The 19893-nt window shown below is 42.4% G+C and overlaps 1 protein-coding gene across 1 annotated transcript in view; it reads right to left on the reverse strand.

Annotated features, from left to right (window-relative positions):
• Positions 1-14491, reverse strand: part of LOC121290921 (cell surface A33 antigen-like) — a 31865-nt gene extending 17374 nt beyond the window's left edge. The window contains exons 1-2 of the mRNA XM_041211974.1: positions 14300-14491; positions 3088-3254 (exon numbers count right to left, since the gene is read on the reverse strand). Of these exons, the coding sequence (XP_041067908.1) occupies positions 3088-3254; positions 14300-14333 (201 nt within the window). The 5' untranslated portion in view covers positions 14334-14491. The remainder of the gene's footprint in view (positions 1-3087; positions 3255-14299) is intronic.
• Between the last annotated feature and the right edge of the window lie 5402 nt (positions 14492-19893).

Here is a 19893-nt window from a genome sequence, read left to right on the forward strand (position 1 = left end):
GGGTGCAACTGATGACGCCCTGTACCTGGGAGAATCCAGCAATGGAGGTGAAATCCACTGACCTTTTGTGCCTGCGCGGCTCTTCTGCTGGAACCGAATATACTGTTGTGCTCTCAGAAATAGGGCATTAGTGATCTGTGTTATTAAAATGTCTGATTTCATGATTCATTTGTGTCTGAAATATAACTTTTAGGTTGGGGAGTTAAGTGTTAAAGCCCTGTGTTTGATAAACTGGTAAACTCTATCTCTTAGGCTGTTCCTCGGGGTTGAGGCTGACTTGCTTCCACACTAAAAATGAGTTCTCAGGAGACTGAAGAGTCCAATGCGTGATCTACAGTCTCCGTCACAGGTGGGGCAGATGGTGGTGAGGGGAACAGGCGAGTGGGGTTGCCATGTACTCCTTTCACTGTTGACGCTTGGCTTCAGCTAGCCCTTGGCAATAAGACTCCTTCCTGGATGCTTTCCCTCCACTTTAGGCAGTCTTGGGCCAGGGATTCCCAGATGTCAGTGGGGGTGTTGCACTTTTTCAAGGAGGCTTCGAGGGTGCCCATGAATCATGTCCTCTGCCCTCCTGGGGCTCATTTGTTGTGTCAAAGCTCTGAGTAGAGCACTTGTTTCGTGAGTCCCGTTTCAGGCATGCGGACCATGTGGCCCGCCCAGCAGAGATGATCGAGTGCGGTCAATGCTTCGATGCTGGGGATGTTGGCCTGAGCAAGTACACTGACTTTAGTGTGCCTATCCTGCCAATGGGTTTGCAGGGTCTTGCAGAGGCAGTGCTGGTGGTACTTCTCCAGAGTTTTGAGGTGCCTGCTGTACATAGACTGAGATAAGATACCATTCAATGGATAGTCCCTTCCTGAATTACTTGTAGACAAAATGTCTACAGTTGTCTTCATAAAGGTTTTAAATTATTGTGGGTCCCAGATCAAATAAGTATTTGAAAAGCAGATGGTAAACAAGGGATTTCTTAGTATCCATGTAGTTTTCAGATCAAAGGTTGAAAACTTAAATTAATTAGTTGAAAACTACCTGGACATCCCAGGTGTGCCACGTTGCCTAGGGAATGGATTACATGAAGTAGTCTTTTGGAAAGACAGACAGAGACACCAGCAGTCAGCTTGGAAGACTGTGAGAAGGCAGTTGTGTATCTCCTGACAGCCAGAATAAGGAGCAGAGAGGCCATTAGGAACCAGGGATGTTCCTGAGTTGGAGTAACTAAGCACAAATTGCAAATGGGACCCATGCTTGGAATGAAAAGACCAAATTTATGAGGAATTAAAGTGATCAGATCTGCCTGATAAAGCTAGTGGAAGAGGTCAGCAGTGGGATGCTTGCAGAGACAGAGCTCTGGAAGTCTAAGTGCCAGACTGAGAAACTGAGGAGAATCCAATGAATTCCTGATAGCTGTGGCATGGCTTGGTTTGGTCCCAGGAGAAGTGACAGAACTTTCAACATTTTGGAAAGTATAGCGGATCTCTTGGGTGGAATTAAAAACAGAACTGGAAGTGGTCCGGTGAAGTTTTCAAGTCTAAATAATAAGGATTTACGAATTATATAGTATTAAGTTACTGCATTTGCTTGTTTTTAAACTCCTGTGCAGTAAAAGATTTTGTATAAAATGTGAAATTTTGTGGTATAGCTCTTTCAGTTAATAACTGGGAGTTCAAATTTCTTTCTAATGGTCCCCCTGGAGATCAAAGCACTTCTGAGCAGCAAAGGTGCACTGCCACTTGAGAGATACTAAGGTTTATGGCTGGTCCTTGGAATGAGCCAGTGGTGAAAAAGTTCAAGGCAACAGGGACTCTAAAGGTTACCGGCAGGGCATGGTGAGCAGTACTGTGAGGTTTGAGGTCTTCCTCAATGAGGGCACAAATCTCAGGCACCATCTGCCTAGATAGAATCATCAAACATTTTCAGGTGTCTTCTTCTTCGGCAGTACACTCAATGCAGGAGGTAAGGACTTGGGTGTTTTCTTGCACCTTGTTCCTCTCCTCTGCCCTCCTCATGCCCAGGGATCAGCATCTGCTCCTGAGGATGTTGATCCTCATTGCTACTTGTCCCTATCTCAGAGTAGCTTGTCCCCATATCCAGCTTGTAGCCAGCTGGGTTAAAAAAAAACTTACTGGACTTCCCCACCCCCACCTCTTCTGGTCTCACAATCCCTGAAGGGTCTCCATTTCCCTTTACTGCCCAAGCATACACAGACTACTCACTACTACCTCAGCTGTGCACCCTTTTACGGTTCCACCTAACTGAATGGCGCGGCCATGTCTCCTCACTGTGTTGCTGCTTCTTTTCACTTGGAACTGTTCCTGATCTATTGCGTAACCCAAGCATTTCTACAAAACTTCCAAATTGGCCCCTGATGACCTGACAAGCTCATTAATATGATCAACAGGCCTACTGTCTGAATTGGGCGGGTTGCTGTGTCTCGCCTTTCCCTACAAGCAAAATTGCTGGCAGCAGTAACGGCGATGCTTTGCACCTTCCCACCTCTGCATTCAGTCTCTAAAACCCCGCTTCTGGCGACAGCAAGTCTCCACTCAAAAGTCTGTAGGCAGCTGTCAGCTTAGTGAACAAGATTTTCTTCAGTGCTGACTGCAAAATCTGGCCCATTATGAAGCGAGTGAAGTGGCATATTACTGAGGGTAAATTATGACTATTACAATGCTAATTCACTTGCAGTAATGTGCAGTCAGTCTTTCAATTCAGTTCTTTAAATGAGTCAAAAACAACGTTAGTAGCAATTATAATGTTTGTAACCATTTAGTTTCAAAAGCATGACTTTCCCATTACAAAAACAATTTATATTTATATAGCCGACTTTAATGTAACAAAATATTCCAAGCACTTCTCAGGCACGCCATTAAACAAAGTGTGACATCAAACCACATTAGGAGATATTAGGCTAGATGACCAAAAACTTGGTCAAAAAGATAGGCTTTAAGCAGCGTCTTAAATGAGGAAAAAAGGATAGAAAGGCAGAGAGGTGTAGGGAGGGAATTCCAGAGCATAGGGGTTTATGCATTGAAGACAGAGGCAATGGTGAAACAATTAAAATTTGGGATGTCCAAGGTTTGTACTTACTGGTTGGCCTTCTGGTTCATCTGAGAGTTTATACCATCGAACATTAAATCCAGTCCTTTCTGTCGCATCCGTAGTGTATTGACAATCTAATGGCACATCAGCACCTCTAGCAACCTCTATTTCATTCTTAGGGATAACAACATTGATTGCATTCACAGCTGTTAGCACTGTAGATTTAAAAAGGAGGAAAATCACAGTCAATTTTATTAGGTCCAAGGTGAATCTCCACCACATCAGGTATTATTTTCTTCAACGGGGGAAAATAAAACTGGCCCAGATATAATACAAATTCTTTCCTCTAATTATTGCTGCCAATACAAGACAAATTAGTATCATGCAGCATGGTGAACGAGGGCTCTAGTCCCTGTAAGGGTACAGCCCCTTTCAAAACCTCCCTTCTAAACATAATTGTACCTAAAGTAGGAGGAGACTTTTCTTAGCCAGGTAAAAGAGAAGGTTCAAGGGGAGGGCAGAAGTTGAGGTAAGAGGTGCAGGAGTTGCAGAGCTGAAAGATGAATTATATGAGCTTGCTCTGCGTAATGTGGATTAATAAGAGATGTTTGGAAATTGGATTAGATCAAGTACTACTGTTTGAGAATGAAAGATGACCCCAAGATAGCAGGACCTTTTCACATGAAAGAGAAAAGGCTCCAAGATGGTGGGACTGAGTAACAATCATTAATCCATAAGATAATAAGAAATAGGGAGAAGGCCATTCAGCCCATTGAGCCTGCTCCATTCAATAAGGCTCAATCAGGTCAACCATGATCTTACCTCCACTTTCCTGCATGTCCCCCAAAATCCTTGATTCCTTTATTGTCAATCAAAAATCTGTCTATCTCAGTCATGAATATATTCAATAGCCTAGCCTCCACTGCTTTCTGGGATGAGAATTCCAAAGACTACTGATCCCCCAGAAGAAATTCCTCATGTATTAAATGATTGACCCCTTATTTTTAAACTGTCTCCCATAGTTCTAGATTCCGCCAAGAGAGGAAACATCCCCTCAGTATCTATCCCATCAAGCCCCCGCAGAATCTTCTATGTTTCAATAAGATCACCCCTCATTCTTCTAAATTCCAATGAGTATAGGTCCAACCTGTTCACCTTTCCAATTGATCTTCTGGGTATATGTGTTGGTAGTCATGTGGATTTTCCACCAGTTAGATGGCTTTATAACTAGGTTGTTCTACTAAACAAATGTTAGAACTTTGTTGCATGTTGGTTTACTCCATTACAAGCTTAGATCACACTGTTCACAAGTTAAGTTGTAGTAATTGTAATGACCAGCTCAAGTAGGCATCATAGGGGAGAGACCATTTTTAAACTGGGCCACTGTTTTCATGAAAATGTTTTAAACAAAATACATTTGATGCAACAATCTTTTAAAAATTACATTGAGATACATCACTTGTATTTGATTAAAATATAGACAAATGCTCTTTCTTCAAATAAAAGTTACTTTTATTGTAAAACTTGGTTTCTCAAGTGAACATTATAATGCCATTTTTTTCCAATGCAATTATTGTAAAACTTGGTTTCTCAAGTTAACATTATAATGCCATTTCTTTCCAATGCAATTCTGTTTCCTCCTCTCCAAGGTATTGCTACCTTGCTAGGGTATAGTTCCACAGGCATTGGTGCTTCATCCAAGTATCAACTATTCATATGAGCCCTGATGGATAGTATTGGCAGGTCATTTGACCATGTTGTGGCTGGGATTGAACCTGTCCTCCTCCAACTTCAAGAATAGAGACCTCATGCCTTTCTTATCACATAGACATTGAATCTCATGGGTATCAAATCCAATTGGAAAGGCATTAGGCAACATTCTAAATGAAAGCCTATTTGTTAATTAAGCTTAAAGCTCTGTGGATTTTAAAAAAAAATCATGGGATCTGTGCATCACTGGCAAGCCCAGCTTTATTGCCAATTCCCAATTGCCCTTAAGGTAGTGGTGAGCCGCCTTCTTGAACCACTGCAATCCATCTGGTAAATACATCAGTACTATTAGGGATGGAGCTCCAGGATTTGACCCAGTGGCAATGAAGGAATGGAGATATAGTTCCTAGGCAGGATAGTGTGTGGCTTGGAGGGGAACTTGCAGCTGGTGGTCTTCCCATGCATCTGCTACCCACATTCTTCTAGGTGGTTGAGGTCTTGTACTTAGAGGTTGTTTTTGTAAGAGCCTAAGTGAGTTACTGCAGTAAATTTTGTACACAGTACACAGAGCTGTTACTGCGCACCGCTGTGGAGTGACTGAATATTTAAGATGGTGGATGGGGTACCGATCAAGCAGCAGCTTTGTCCTGGATAGTTTGGAGCTTCTTGAGTGTTGTTGGAGCTGCACTCATCCAGGCAAGAGGAGAGTTTTCCATCACACTCCTGACTTGTACCTCGCAGATAGTGGACAGGCTTTGGGGAGTCAGGAGATGTGTTACTCTCTGCAGAATTCCCAGCCTCTGACCTGCTCCTGTAGCCACAGTATTTATATGGCTTGTCCAGTTCAGTTTCTGGCCAATGTTAGGGATTTAGCAATGTAATACCATTGAATATCAAGGGGAGATGGTTAGATTCTCTCTTGTTGGAGACAGTCATTGCCTGGCACTTGTGGGAATAGATAAGAAAATGAATAAAATTTAGAAAACAACAGATGCTTGTTGAAGTTTGTTAGATGGGGGTTGTACTCTATGGACTGGTGTTGGTACCTGTAATGTTTCTGATTTATATAGGCAGCTTGGATTAAGATACTTAATGTAAACTGGTTCAATTTTCCAATTAAAGCAAACTAGGAGCAGCAATGGAACCAGAGGAGACAATACAAAAACAACAATAAGGTGGATGAATCAATGGCAAATTAAATTGAACATGGACAAGTGTGAAGTGTTCTACAAAGAATGGGAAAATAATCATTGTTTATTCCACTAGTAGAGCTCAAACAGGGATGATGTTGAAGTGGACTGAAGGTCTTACTGGAGCTCAGTATTGCACAATGCTTGGTATGAACAATCAACAAAAGCAGTAAAATGTTCAACCATGTAACAAGATAGTAAAATGAAAGTCAAAGAAAGTTATAACCAAATAATATAATGGTACGATCAAACCTGTGTCCAGCCTGGTCACTAAGCCACTTGTTAAACTATTGAAGGCAATGCCCAACACGGCACAAAGCCAGTATCAATGGTGTTTTGAGAAAAAAAAACTGAAAATGTTTTCTCAGCCTTGGAAGAAGACATGCAATGATTTTAAAGATCCCATGATCGTAAATAGAATAGAAAAAAAATAAACTCAGAAGATGATTTTCAGCTAAAAGTAAGATAAGGATTACACAGATTCAAACTAGTAAAGGACAAATTTAAAGACGAATGAGAAATTCTTCACAATGCATGGTCATTTCATTGAACAAACTCCTGAAAGGACAGAAGTCAAAAACATCAGAATTATTTGAAGAACCATTCTTTGACAGCTGGTTTATGTGAAGGTTAATTTTTCAAAATTAGCTGTAATTGCATTTTTTAAAAATAAGGTTACCATTGACCAGAAACTGAACTGGACCAGCCTTAAATACTCTGGCTACAAGAGGCTAGGAATTGTGTGGCGAGTAACTCACCTCCTGATTCCCCAACGCCTGTCCACCATCTACAAGGCACAAGTCAGGAGTGTGATAGAATACTCTCCACTTGCCTGGATGAGTGCACCTCCAACAACACTCAAGAAGCTTCACACAATCCATTACAAAGCAACCCATTTGATTGGCACACCATCCACAAACATTCATTCCCTCCACCACCGATGCACAGCCGTGTGTACGATCTACAAGATCGTACTGGCAATATCGTACTGGTATTGTTGTTGGACTAATAATTCAGAGAGCCAGGGTAATGCTCCGGGGACCTGGGTTCGAATCCCGCCATGGCAGATGGTGGAATTTGAATTCAATAAAAATCTGGAATTAAAAGTCTAATGACGGCCATGAAACCATTGCCGATTGTTGTAAACACCCATCTGGTTCACTACTGTCCTTTAGGGAAGGGAAACCTGTCGTCCTTACCTGGTCTGGCCTACATGTGACTCCAGACCCACGGCAATGTGGTTGATTCTTAAATGCTCTATGAACTGGCCTAGCACACTGCTACAAAGTCAAAAAAAAAGGAATGAAACCGGTCGGACCACCCAGCATCGACCTAGGCACCGGAAACGACAACAGCAATCTCAGCCTGTTGACCCTGCAAAGTCCTCCTTCTTAACATCTGGGGGCTAGTGCCAAAATTGGAAGAGGTGTCCCACAGACTAGTCAAGCAACAGCCTGACATAGTCATCCTCACGGAATCATTACTCACAGATAATGTCCCAGACACCATCATCACCATCCCTGGGTATGTTCTGTCCTACTGGCCGGACAGACCCAGAAGAGGCATATACATTGTGGTATACATTTGAGAGGAAGTTGCTCTGGGAGTCCTCAACATCGACTCTGGACCCCATGGAGTCTCCCTCAGCTGATGAATCAGTGCTCCTCCATGTTGAACACCACTTGGAGGAAGCACTGAGGGTGGCAAGGGCGCAGAATGAACTCTGGGTGGGGGACTTCAATGTCCATCACCAAGAGTAGCTTGGTAGCACCACTACTGACCAAGCTGGTCAAGTCCTATAGGACATAGCTACTAGACTATGTCTGCGGCAGCTGGTGAAGGAACAACATACTTGACCTCATCCTCACCAACCTGCCTGCCACAGATGCATCTGTCCTTGACAGTATTGGTAGGAGTGACCACCACACAGTTATCGTGGAGATGAAGTTCTGTCTTCACACTGAGGATACCCTCCATCACGTTGTGTGGTACTACCACCGTGATAAATGGGATAGATTTCGAATAGATCTAGCAACTCAGGACTGGGCATCCATGAGCTATCAGCAGCAGCAGAATTGTACTCTAGCACAATCTGTAACCTCATGGCCCAGCATATTCCCCACTCTACCATTACCACCAAGCCAGGGGATCAACCTTGGTTCAATGAAGAGTGCAGGAGCAGCACCAGGCATACCTAAAAATAAAGTGTCAACTTGGTGAAGCTAAAATACAGGACTTCTTGTGTGCCAAACAGCATAAGCAGCAACTGATAGACAGAGCTAAGCGGTCCCACAAACAGCGGATAAGCTCTGTGCTTTACAGCTCTGCCACATCCAGTGGTGGTAGACAATTAAACAACTCACTGAAGGAGGTGGCTCCACAAATATTCCCATCCTCAATGATGGAAGAGCCCATCACATCTGTGCAAAAGATAAGGCAAAAGCATTTGCAACAATCTTCAGCCAGAAGTGCTGAGTGGGTGATTCATCTCGGCCTCCTCCGGAGATCCCCAGCATCACAGAAACCAGGCTTCAGCCAATTCAATTCACTCCGCATGATATCAAGAAACAGCTGAGGCACTGGATACTGCAAAGGCTATGGGTATTGACAATATTCCAGCAATAGTACTGAAGACTTGTGCTCCAGAACTTGCCGCACCCCTGGCCAAGCTGTTCCAGAACAGCTACAACACTGGCATCTACCCAGTTATGTGGAAAATTGCCCAGGTAGGTCCTGTACACAAAAAGCAGGACAAATCCAACCCGGCCAATTACCGCCCCATCAGTCTACTCTCAATCACCAGCAAAGTAATGGAAGGGGTCATCAACAGTGCTATCAAGCGGCACTTGCTTAGCAACAACCTGCTCACTGACGTCCAGTTTGGGTTCCACCAGGGCCACCCAGCTCCTGACTTCATTACAGCCTTGGTTCAAACATGGACAAAAAAGCTGATCTCAAGACAGGAGGTGAGAGACACTGCCTTGACATCAAGGCCACATTTGACCAGGTGTGCCGTCTAGGAGCCCTAGCAAAACTGGAGTCAATGGGAATCAGAGGGAAAACTCTCCGCTCGTTGGAGTCATACCTAGCACAAAAGAAGCTGGTTGTGGTTGTTGAAGGTCAGTCATCCCTGCTCCAGGGCAACACTGCAGGAGTTCTTCAGGGTAGTGTCCTCAGTCCAACCATCTTCAGCTGCTTCATCAATGACCTTCCATCCATCACAAGGTCAGAAATGTTCGCTGATGATTGCACAATGTTCAGCACCATTTGTGACTTTTCAGATACTGAAGCAGTCCAAATCCAAATGCAGCAAGACCTGGACAATATCCAGGCTTGGGCTGACAAGTGGCAATTAACATTCTCGCCACACAAGTGCCAGGCAACGACCATCTCCAACAAGAGAGAATCCAACCATCATCCCTTGAAGTTCAATGGCATTGCCATCACTGAATCCCCAACTATCAATATCCTGGGCGTTACCACTTACCAGAAACTGAACTGGATTAGCTATCTAAATACTGTGTCTAGAAGAGCAGGTAAGAGGCTAGGAATCGTGCGACACATAACCCACCTCCTGACTCCCCAAAGCCTGTCTATCATCTACATGCACAAGTCGGGAGTGTGATGAAATACTCCCCACTTGCCTGGATGAGTGCAGCTCCCGCAACGTTCAAGAAGCTTGACGTTGTCCAGGACAGAACAGCCCACTTGAGCCATTCACTCCCTCCACCACTGAAGCACAGTAGCAGCAGTGTGTACCATCTACATGTATCTGCAGGAATTCACCAAGCTTCATCTGACAGCACCTTCCAAACCCACGATCACTACCATCTAGAAGCACAAGGGCAACAGATAGATGGGAGCACCACCACCTGGAAGTTCTCCTCCACGTCACAAACCATCCTGACTTGGAAATATATCGTTGTTGCTTCACCGTAGCTGGGTCAAAATCCTGGAACTCCCTTCCTAACTGCACTGTGGGTGTAACTACATCACATGGACTGCAGCGGTTCAACAAGGCAGCTCACCACCACCTTCTCAAGGACAACTAGGTATGGGCAATAAATGCTGGCCCAGCCAGGGATGCTCACATCCTGTGAATGAATTTTTTAAAAATGCAGTGCACGAACTCACCGAGGTTCCTTACACAGCACCTTCCAAGCCCAACACCACTACCATCTAGAAGAACAATGGCAGCAGACACATGTGAACAGCACTACCTGTAAGTTCCCCTCCAAGCCACTCACCCTCTTTACTTGGAAATATATCAGCATTCCTTCACTGTCACTGGGTCAAAATTTGGAACTCCCTCCCTAACAGCACTGTGGGTGTACCTACCCCACATGGATTGCAGCAGTTCAAGGTGGCAGCTCACCACCACCTTAAGGAGCAATTAGGAATGGGCAATAAATGCTGGCCTATCCAGCAATGTTCACATCCCTTGAACGAATAAAAACAAATAGGTGGTTGCTGCTTGCATATATTAATTGGAATTATCTGGGGATTTTTTTCCTGTGCTGTGGAATTAGCAAGGTTTGGAAATTGTAGGGAGGATAAGGTTTATTTAATTTAAAATATTTCACTACAGTGTACTATGATGCATGAATCAGGCAGCTGTTTTGAGAGAAATTATAGTGGGTAATATTGAGTGGCGTTCAAAGTTGTACTCAGTGTATATTTCCTAATTTCCATGTAATAAACAGGTAGAGAGTTCATAACATTTATATTCATAAGGTTCAAACTCACAAGAGATGTGAGGAGTGATAATCAAATGAGAGAATTGTAGATCATAAACCCCAGACTGGGTTTGGCTGGCCCAACATGATAAAGCACGAAATTCAGGCTTGTATTCCTGCAAACCACACTTTCACATGTTTTAGTTTTTCTTCTGAACGATTTTAACATGCAATAATTTTATTCCTAGAGCAAGAAAATAAATCTTTTTATTGTTGGTGACTGAGCAACTACAGGCCAATCATTTTAACCTCAGTAGTGGGAAAGCTTCTAAATTAATAGTCACTCTCAGGTCAATTAAGGAAATCCAGCATGGATTTGTTAAGGAGAAAGTGTGTTCAACTAACTTGCTGGAGTTTTTTTGATGAGGTAACAGAGAGAGTTAATCAGGGTAATGCAGTCGATGTGGTGTACATGGACTTAACGACCTAAACCTTGGTGCACATGCCCCAGTTTCAAAGCATTGGAAGCATTGTGAACGGTGAGGAAGATGGTATAAAACTTTTAAAGAACAGACAGATTAGTGGAATGGGTGGAACACATGGCAGATGAATTCAATGCAGACAAATGTGAAGTGATTGCTTTTTGACAGAACATGGAGACACAATATAAACGATACAACTCTAAAGGGGGTACAAGAACAAAGGGATCTCTGGGTGTATATGTGCATAAGTCACTGAAGGCAGGGCTGGTTTACAGCACAATTAATAAACAATACAGCATCCTCAGTTTATTAATAGGGGCACAGAATAAGCAAGGATGTCCTGTTAAACCTGTATAAAACATTGGTTTGGCCTCAACTGGGGTACTGTGTCCAGTTCTGAGTGCCACACTTTAGGAAAGGTGTGAAGGCCTTAGAGACTGCGCAAAAAAGATTTTAGAAAATAATTCCAGGGAAGAGGAACTTCAGTTGCATAGATAGCTTGGAGAGGTTGGGACTGTTTTCCCTGGAGAAGAGAAGGTGAGAGGAGATTTGATGGAGGAATTCAAAATCCAGACAGAGTAGAAAGGGGAAAACTGTTCTCACTGGTGGAAGGATCAAGGAAACGAGGGCACAGATTTAAGGTAATTGACAAGAGAAACAATGCCAACATGAGGAAAAACTTTTTTCACGCAGCAAGTGGTTGGAATCTGGAGTGCACTGTTTGAGTGTGGTGGAGGCAGGTTCAATTGAGGTATTTAAAAGTTACTTGGATTATCATCTGAAAAGGAAGAATGTGCAGGAATCCAGGGAGTGGCACTAGATGAATTGCTCCTTTGGAAAACCAGCACAGACACACTGGGCTGAATGGCCTCTCCTTCAGTACTGTAACCATCCTGTGATCTGAGGTGAAAGGAACTGAACCCTGTGGAGCTGTGGTGAAGGCCCTAAAACTATTCTTTTTTAAAAATCTACTTCTTGCAGGTGAGGTCCCAGTAATGATAGAAATTGGGGTTGTTCTCCTTAGAGCAGAGGAGATTAAGGGGAGATCTGATAGAGGTGTTCAAAATAATGAGCAGCTTTGACAGAACAATTAAAAAGTATTTGTTTACACTGTGCTAGAAGGATCGGTAACCAGGGGACACTGATTGAAGGTAATTGGCAAAACAGCCAGAGATGACATGAGGAAAAACATTTTTAGGCAATAAGTTATGATGATGTGGATTGCACTACCTGAAAGGGTGGCAGAGGCAAATTCAATAACTTTCAAAAGGGAATTAGATAAATACTTGAATAAGAAAAAAAATGCATGATTATAGGGAAAGAGACTAATTGGATAGTTCATCCAAGGAGCCAGCACATACGATGGACTGAAAAGCTTCCTTCTGTCCTGTGTCATTTTATCATTTTAAATTATTTTTTGGCTTGCATGGTAAATTGTCAACTAATATTGAGAAAGTGGTAAAGTAAAGCTGCATTTAAGTCACCAGGTTATTCAATTTCTTGGTGTAAGATTATGGGAAATAAATACCTTGTTATATAATTTAAAAAGCATGATTATATAATCATATCACAAGTTTCAGTCACACCCAGTTTCTGGCATCATCATGTTTCATTCTACCACTGATACACCAGTCAGTGGCAAAAAATTTAAAATTGGAAAGAAGGTTCTTTATAGAGTGCTGAAGGAGTCCTGCATTATTGGAGGTGCCATCTTTGAGATGAGACAAATACTCCAACAACCTGCTCAGACCGAAGGGAATAATTCATTCACACTGTTTAGAGGAGCAGAAAAGTTCTTCTAATGTTCGGGCCAACATTCATCCTTTATTAACACCAGAAAGAACCAATTTTCTAGTCAATTGTCTCATTGCTGGTTGTGGGATCTTGCAGCGAGGAAATTGATTATTATGCTCCCCTAGGTTATGACAGTGGCTTCACCTCTATAAAACCTAATCGTAAAGCATTTTGGGGACATCTTGAGGCGGTGAAAGATACTATTTGAATTTAATTTTGTGGCAAGTGACAGGATCCTCTTACCATCTCACCCAGCCATCCAAAATCTTAAATTCTATATTACTAAAAATAGATTTTCTATGTTACTATTACAATTACCAATTACAATTGAGCCATTGATCAATCAGGCATCTTAATTAAACTACTGAATTGTTGAATCATTGTAACAAGTTGGTACAAAATGTCAAGTAATGGGACCCAGGGGAAGTTGTAACTTTGAGAGACAATACTGCAGAGTATTGAGGTAAGGAGGCTAAAACAGAATTAAGCCCAGGCAATCCAGTAAAACAAAATGTGTGATGGTACATAAATCTGAGACACCAAATAACAAAGCACAATTTTGGGAGAAAATAATTTAGGTTTCAAAAGTTAATTCAAGAGCGGATAATCAAATGTAAGGAATTCAGCTATACTCAAATGTGGTGATTACCAGACAATTAGGGTGACCTTGCGAATGATAAATCCAACTAGTGAGAAGGAATGGTTCAAAATATGATTTTAAACTAGTGTGGCTCACATCTTTATTACACCTCCACCCTGTAGAAGCAGGTTATAGACTGCACATTAAGTAAGATCATGACATGAATTCATTTGAATTAAAATTCATTTTAAACTTTATTAAGACCGCCATATCTAAATACTTAAATACTTGTATTATCTTTTACCGTGCAACCTTTCTTTGCAGTCAATATGGCAAATCAGGTCACAACTCTTCAATAACTCCCCGCCTTTTAACAGTGTTCGTTTAACCGATTCTTAATGAATAGTAAAATATTCGCATTAGTCTCTCTCTCTATCTCTTTAGGTGTGCTCCAGGGAAGTTAAAAAATTCGCTCTGGTCTGGTTTGGCAGCTTCTTCGAATAAGGAAGTAGAAAAGTAGCTGATTGGTTTAACAAATGAGGATAAAAAGTGCCTGAAAGTACAAAAACAACTTAGTCTACGGTGTGTGAGCTTCGAAGACAAATTGGAGCTTAAAAAAAATGGAATGGAGCAAAGTTATTATTTCCAGTCACAATAACGAATGCAATAAATGCGGTTGAAGCTATCTGACCAAACTCCATTCTCAGCTGAATTCGAAACCGAGTTTCTTTCAGTAGTTTCTATGTAAGGTGTGGCCAGCAGCCATGATTCAAGGTGTGTATATATATATATATATATGTACACACACTGGTTAATTTAAACACCTACCAGAAAACAGCGTCAGCCCGGCTTCGACAATCATCCTTCTGTTAACTCTGAACAATCGAGAGATTGTTAAACGAAGTAATCCTTCTCAAAGCGACTGTAAACTGAAGGTATTGATTTCGTGATAACCTTCTAACCTTACTCTTGTACTTGCCTCCACTCTGCCAGGGAGGTTGCTCCCGGAAGACTAGGAAAATGTCAATCATTGGAGCACCACAGAGCTCCTTCACTTTGATTCGTGCTAAGTGCTTTCCCTTCAGAAGTCAACACTCATGGTACCATAAACCTCTAATTTTAACACATACAGTATGTTATGTTTGTATCCTAGTCAGTCAGCATTTCCTAAGGAGGTTCATCTTCAACTAGTAGCCGCATTTACCGATATGCTAATAACGTTCAGGTGCAAGTTTATGAAACTAGTCGAAGTCATTTTTCACTGGTGAGCGTTTATGGAGCTTCTACGGTGATATAATTAAATGACCAAAGCACTACAGAATGCCTCCACGACACAGCGCACTACCTGGTTTTGTTTTTAAGTTAGGTGAATGAAGTGACTTAATTGTACAGCCCTGTGAAAACAATTTTGCTAACGGTTAGCCTATAGCCGCTCATGACATTTACACTTATCCACACAGCGTTTCTCTGGGATTTTTGCATTGGAAGGTTTTGTAATTAGAGAACAATTTCAGCTCGGCGCGGGGGATTTGGGACTTGCCTGAATAGGACAAACAACAGTGTATCTCAAACAAATCCAGGAATTGTTCATTATCAGTCCCTATCAAGGACTGCAAACTGGAATATTTAATTCAATGCCACATCATGTACAGAAAGTGAAAGAAAGATGGGATTAAGGCAGAGGTAAAAGAGACGATGCAAACGTTTTAATTTTTAAAAGAAATTTCCAACAACAAAAACTGAAGGAATGAGACAATGTACTTGTAAATGTTAATTTTCAGTACCAGAGAGGTTGTTTGGCAGAAATTAAGAATTATCATGCCAACAAAAATGTACTTACAGCAGGATGGACAAAACCTATCTTTTCCTGGAGAGTTTAGTTGGTATATATTGTGTAGTACTGCAAAATCTGATAGTTCAATGTGTTTCAATGCTGAGACCCTTGGCAGATACTTTTATAGCAAAGCTTATCAAAGACCAGGCCAGCTTGGACAGTAACTTCCTGATTTCTGTGCTCAGCTGTGTATGTGCAGTGGCTAGAAGTTGATGTCTGATTTGTTCTCTAATAATGGTGAATGGTGATAGCCTCACCTTTATAATGCAAATTCTGGCCCGTGGTGTTTTAATGAAAATAGATACTTTACTTGTTATTAAAATTGGAATTTTGTTTGTTATTCAATTGTTATTTTAACCGGCAGAAAAAGAATAACTCAATTACCAGCTTATTTTTATCGATTTCAATATGCACATTTTTTGTCATATCCTTTCACATACTCCTTGCCTTAGTCTACGGCCTGACCAAATCTCATGGCGATATCCTCATTAAGATGTCCTATCTCTACTCACTTCAGCCTTTGCAGCAAACCACTTCAATCTCCATCTTAATTCCTGTTCTTCCTTCTCCTCTGATGTCTCATTCCTCTTGTTCTCACTTAATCTTGATCTTCATATCAGCTTCTCCACTTACAACCACTGCCTATCTTGCATGGCCTTGCCTCTTCCAAGGCCTTAATTGGATTCTCTCCTTTCCTCAACCGATCCATCTCTAATTGTGGGAATAGGCTGCCACCCAAGTGTCAGCTGTATCTAAGTTGGTAGCACTCTTAGCTTTGAGTCGGAAGGTTGTGGTTTTAGGTCCAACTTCAGAACTTAAGTACAACAATCAAGGCTGATAATGTAGTGCAATAATGAGGGAGCTTTGCACAGTTGAAAGTGTTGCCTTTTAGATGTGACATTAAACTGAGGCCCCTTAGGCCTCTCAGGTAGATATAAAAAAATCCTATAGCATTATCAAAGAAGAGCAGGGGAGTTATCCTTGGTGTCGTGTCCAATCTTTATCTTTCAATCAACACCACAAAAAGAGATTATCCGGTCTCTATCACGTTGCTGTTTCGAACAGCTTGCTATGCCCTTAGTTTTGATATTACCTCAGTGACTATACTTCATGAAGTACTTAATTGGCTGTAAAGCACTTTAGGGTGTCCTATGATTATGAAAGACATTATATAAATACAAATCTTTCTTTAACCGGTATCTGCTAAAAATCCACTGACTCCCACAGCTATCTTGATAACACTCCCTCCCATCCTGCTTCTTTTAAGGTCTCTACTTCATTCTCTTATTTTCTCTGTTTCTGCCACATCTGTTCAGACTGACACCTTCCAGTCCAGTGCCTTTGAAATTTCTTCCTTTTTCCTCAATTGAGGATTGCCTTTCACCTTGGTTGACAAGGCTCTCAACTATGTCCCTCCCATTTCCCACATTTCTGACCATGCCTTTCCCCTCCCTTGCAGGATTCCCCTTGTCTTCAATTTCCACTCCACCTGCCTTCGTATTCAACGGATAACCCGCGGCCATTTCCACCATCTCCAATGCGGTGCCACCACCAAACACACCCCCCTTTCCCCTCCTTTCGTGAACTTTGGCTTCTCATGGCAGCTTTGAATGACCATGTTCTCCATAGACTTCTGATTGAAACCCCCCTCTGGGGGACTCTGATGTCCCTCTCCCTATTTCTCTGATGAGTTGACATCCTGTTGTGCCATTGTGCCACATCCTAGGGAGTATTGATATAGGAGGATAGAGCAGATAAATTTGTGGCTAAAGTAATTGTGCAGGACAGAGAGCTTTAGAATCTGGGGCATTAGAACTGGTTTTAGGGGAAGTGGAACCTTATACAGGCAGGAAGGTTTCACCTTAATAGAACCAGGACAAATTTCTGGCAGATGATTCAGTACTGCTGATAGGGAGCATTTAAACTAACTTGGCAGAGCGATGGGGGCCATGATGTAGCATTTGAAAGGAGATACACATTTCACAAGGATACCACTAAAATAAGAAATAGTAAGGTATTAAATGGGGGTCAGAGGAAGAGAGAATGCAATAAGATCTGAATTATGTTTATAATGCATCAATGCATCTATATAAATGTACAAAACATACAAACATATGAACAAGGAGCAGGGGTAAGCCATTCAGCCCCTCAAGCCTACACCACCATTTAATAAGATCATAACTGATCTGATAGTAACCTCAAATCTGCATCCTGCCTACCCCCAATAACCTATCACCCCCCTTGCTTACCAAGAATCTATTCACCTCTGCCTTAAAAATATTCAAAGACTCTGCTTCCACCACCTTTTCAGGAAGAGAGTTCCAAAGACTCACTACCCTCTGAGAGAAAAAAAATCTTCTCATCGCTGTCTTCAATGAGCGATCCCTTGCTTTAAAGAATGACCCCATAGTTCTAGATCCTTCCACAAGAGGAAACATCCTCTCCACATCCTCCCTGTCAAGTCCCCTCAGGATCTTGTATTCAAGTTGCCTCTTACTCTTCTAAACTCCAGTGGATTCAAGCCTAGCCTGTCCAAACTTTCCTCATAAGATAAGCCAGCCATTCCAGGTGTTAGTCTGGTAAACCTTCTCTGAACTGCTTCCAACACATTTACATCCTTCCTTAAGTAAGATGACCAATACAGTACACAGTACTCCAGACATGGTCTCACTAGTGTCCTGTATAACCTCCCTACTTTTGTATTCCATTCCCCTCACAATAAATGATAATATTCTATTAGCTTTCCTAATTACTTGCTGCACCTGCATTCTAGAGTTTTGCGATTCATGCACTAAGACACCCAGGTCCCTCTGCATCTCAGTGCTCTGCAATCTCTCACCATTTAGATAATATGCCTCTCTTACTTTTCCTGCCAAAATGGACAATTTCACGTTTTCCCACATTACACTTCATTTGCACCACAGAAGTGCCAGGCAATGACCACCTCCAACAAGAGAGAATCCAATCATCGCCCCTTGATGTTCAGTGACATTACCATCACTGAATCCCCCACGATCAACATCCTGGGCATTACCATTGACCAGAAATTGAACTAGACTAGCCATATAAATAACAAGGGCAGGTCAGAGGCTGGGAATAGTGCAATGAGTAACTCACCTCCTGACTCCCCAAAGCCTGTCCACCATCTCCAAGGCACAAGTCAGGAGTGTGATGGAATACTCCCCACTTGCTTGGATGAGTGCAACTCCCACAATACTCATGAAGCTTGACACCACCCAGGACCAAGCAGTCCACTTGATTGGCACCCCATCCACAAACATTCACTCCCTCCACCACCCATGCACAGTAGCAGCAACGTGTACCATCTACAAGATGCATTGCAGGAATTCACCAAGGCTCCTTCGACAACACCTTCCAAACCCAAAACTACTAGTATCTAGAAGGACAAGGGCAGCAAATAGATGGGAACAGCACCACCTGGAAGTTCCCCTCCAAGTTACTCACCATCCTGACTTGGAAAATATAACCGTTCTTTCACTGTCGCTGGGTCAAAATCCTGGAAATCCCTCCCCAAAAACACTGTGGGTGTACCTACAGCAGATGGACTGCAGCAGTGCAAGAAGGCAGCTCATCACCATCTTCCCAAGGGTACCTAGGGATGGGTAATAAATGCTGGCCTAGGCGGCGAAGCCCACATCCTGTGGATGAATTTTTTTTTTAAATTGCCAGATCTTTGCCCACTCACAACCTATCGATATCTTTTTATAGCCTCCTTATGTCCACTTCACAACTCACATTCCTACTCATCTTTGTATCATCAGCAAATTTAGCAACCATCCCATCCTTTCATCCAAGGCATTTATATAAATTGTAAACAATTGAGGTCCCAACGCTAATCCTTGTGGCACACCACTCGTTAGATCTTGCCAACCTGAAAAAGAGCCATTGATGCCTACTCTCTGCTCCCTGTTAGCCAGCCAATCTTTTATCCATGCAAATATGTTACCCCCTATGCCATGACTTTTTATTTTCCGCAATAACCTTGGAGTGGCACTTTATCAAATGCCTTCTGGAAATCGAAGGGCAGTACATCCACCGGTTCCCCTTTATCCATAGCACATGTTACTTCCTCAGACCACACCTGGAGTATTATGTGCAGTTTTGGTCTCCTTTCCTAAGAAAGGATATAATTGCCATAGAGGGAGTGCAGCAAAGGTTCACCGGACTGATTCCTTGAATGGCAGGATTGTTGTATGAGGTAAGATTGGGCCGACTAGGCCTGTATTCACTAGAGTTTAAAAGAATGAGAGGGGATCTCATTGAAACATATAACATTCTGACAGGGCTGGACAGACTGGATGCAAGGATGATGTTTCCTCTGGCTGGGTGGGGGGCGGGGGGAAGGGTGGGTGGGGTCTAGAACAAGGGGTCACAATCTCAGGACATGGGATAGGCCATTTAGGACAGAGATGAGGAGAAACCTCTTCACTTAGGGGGTGGTGAAACTTTGGAATTCTCTACCACAGACGTCTGTGGAGGCCAATACACTGAATATATTTAAGAAGGAAAGGGATAGTCTTCTAGATTCTAAAGGCATCAAGAAGTATGGGGAGAGAGAGAGGGAGTA

Source organism: Carcharodon carcharias, chromosome 18 (assembly GCF_017639515.1).
Source record: "Carcharodon carcharias isolate sCarCar2 chromosome 18, sCarCar2.pri, whole genome shotgun sequence".
Classification (NCBI taxonomy): domain Eukaryota; kingdom Metazoa; phylum Chordata; class Chondrichthyes; order Lamniformes; family Lamnidae; genus Carcharodon; species Carcharodon carcharias.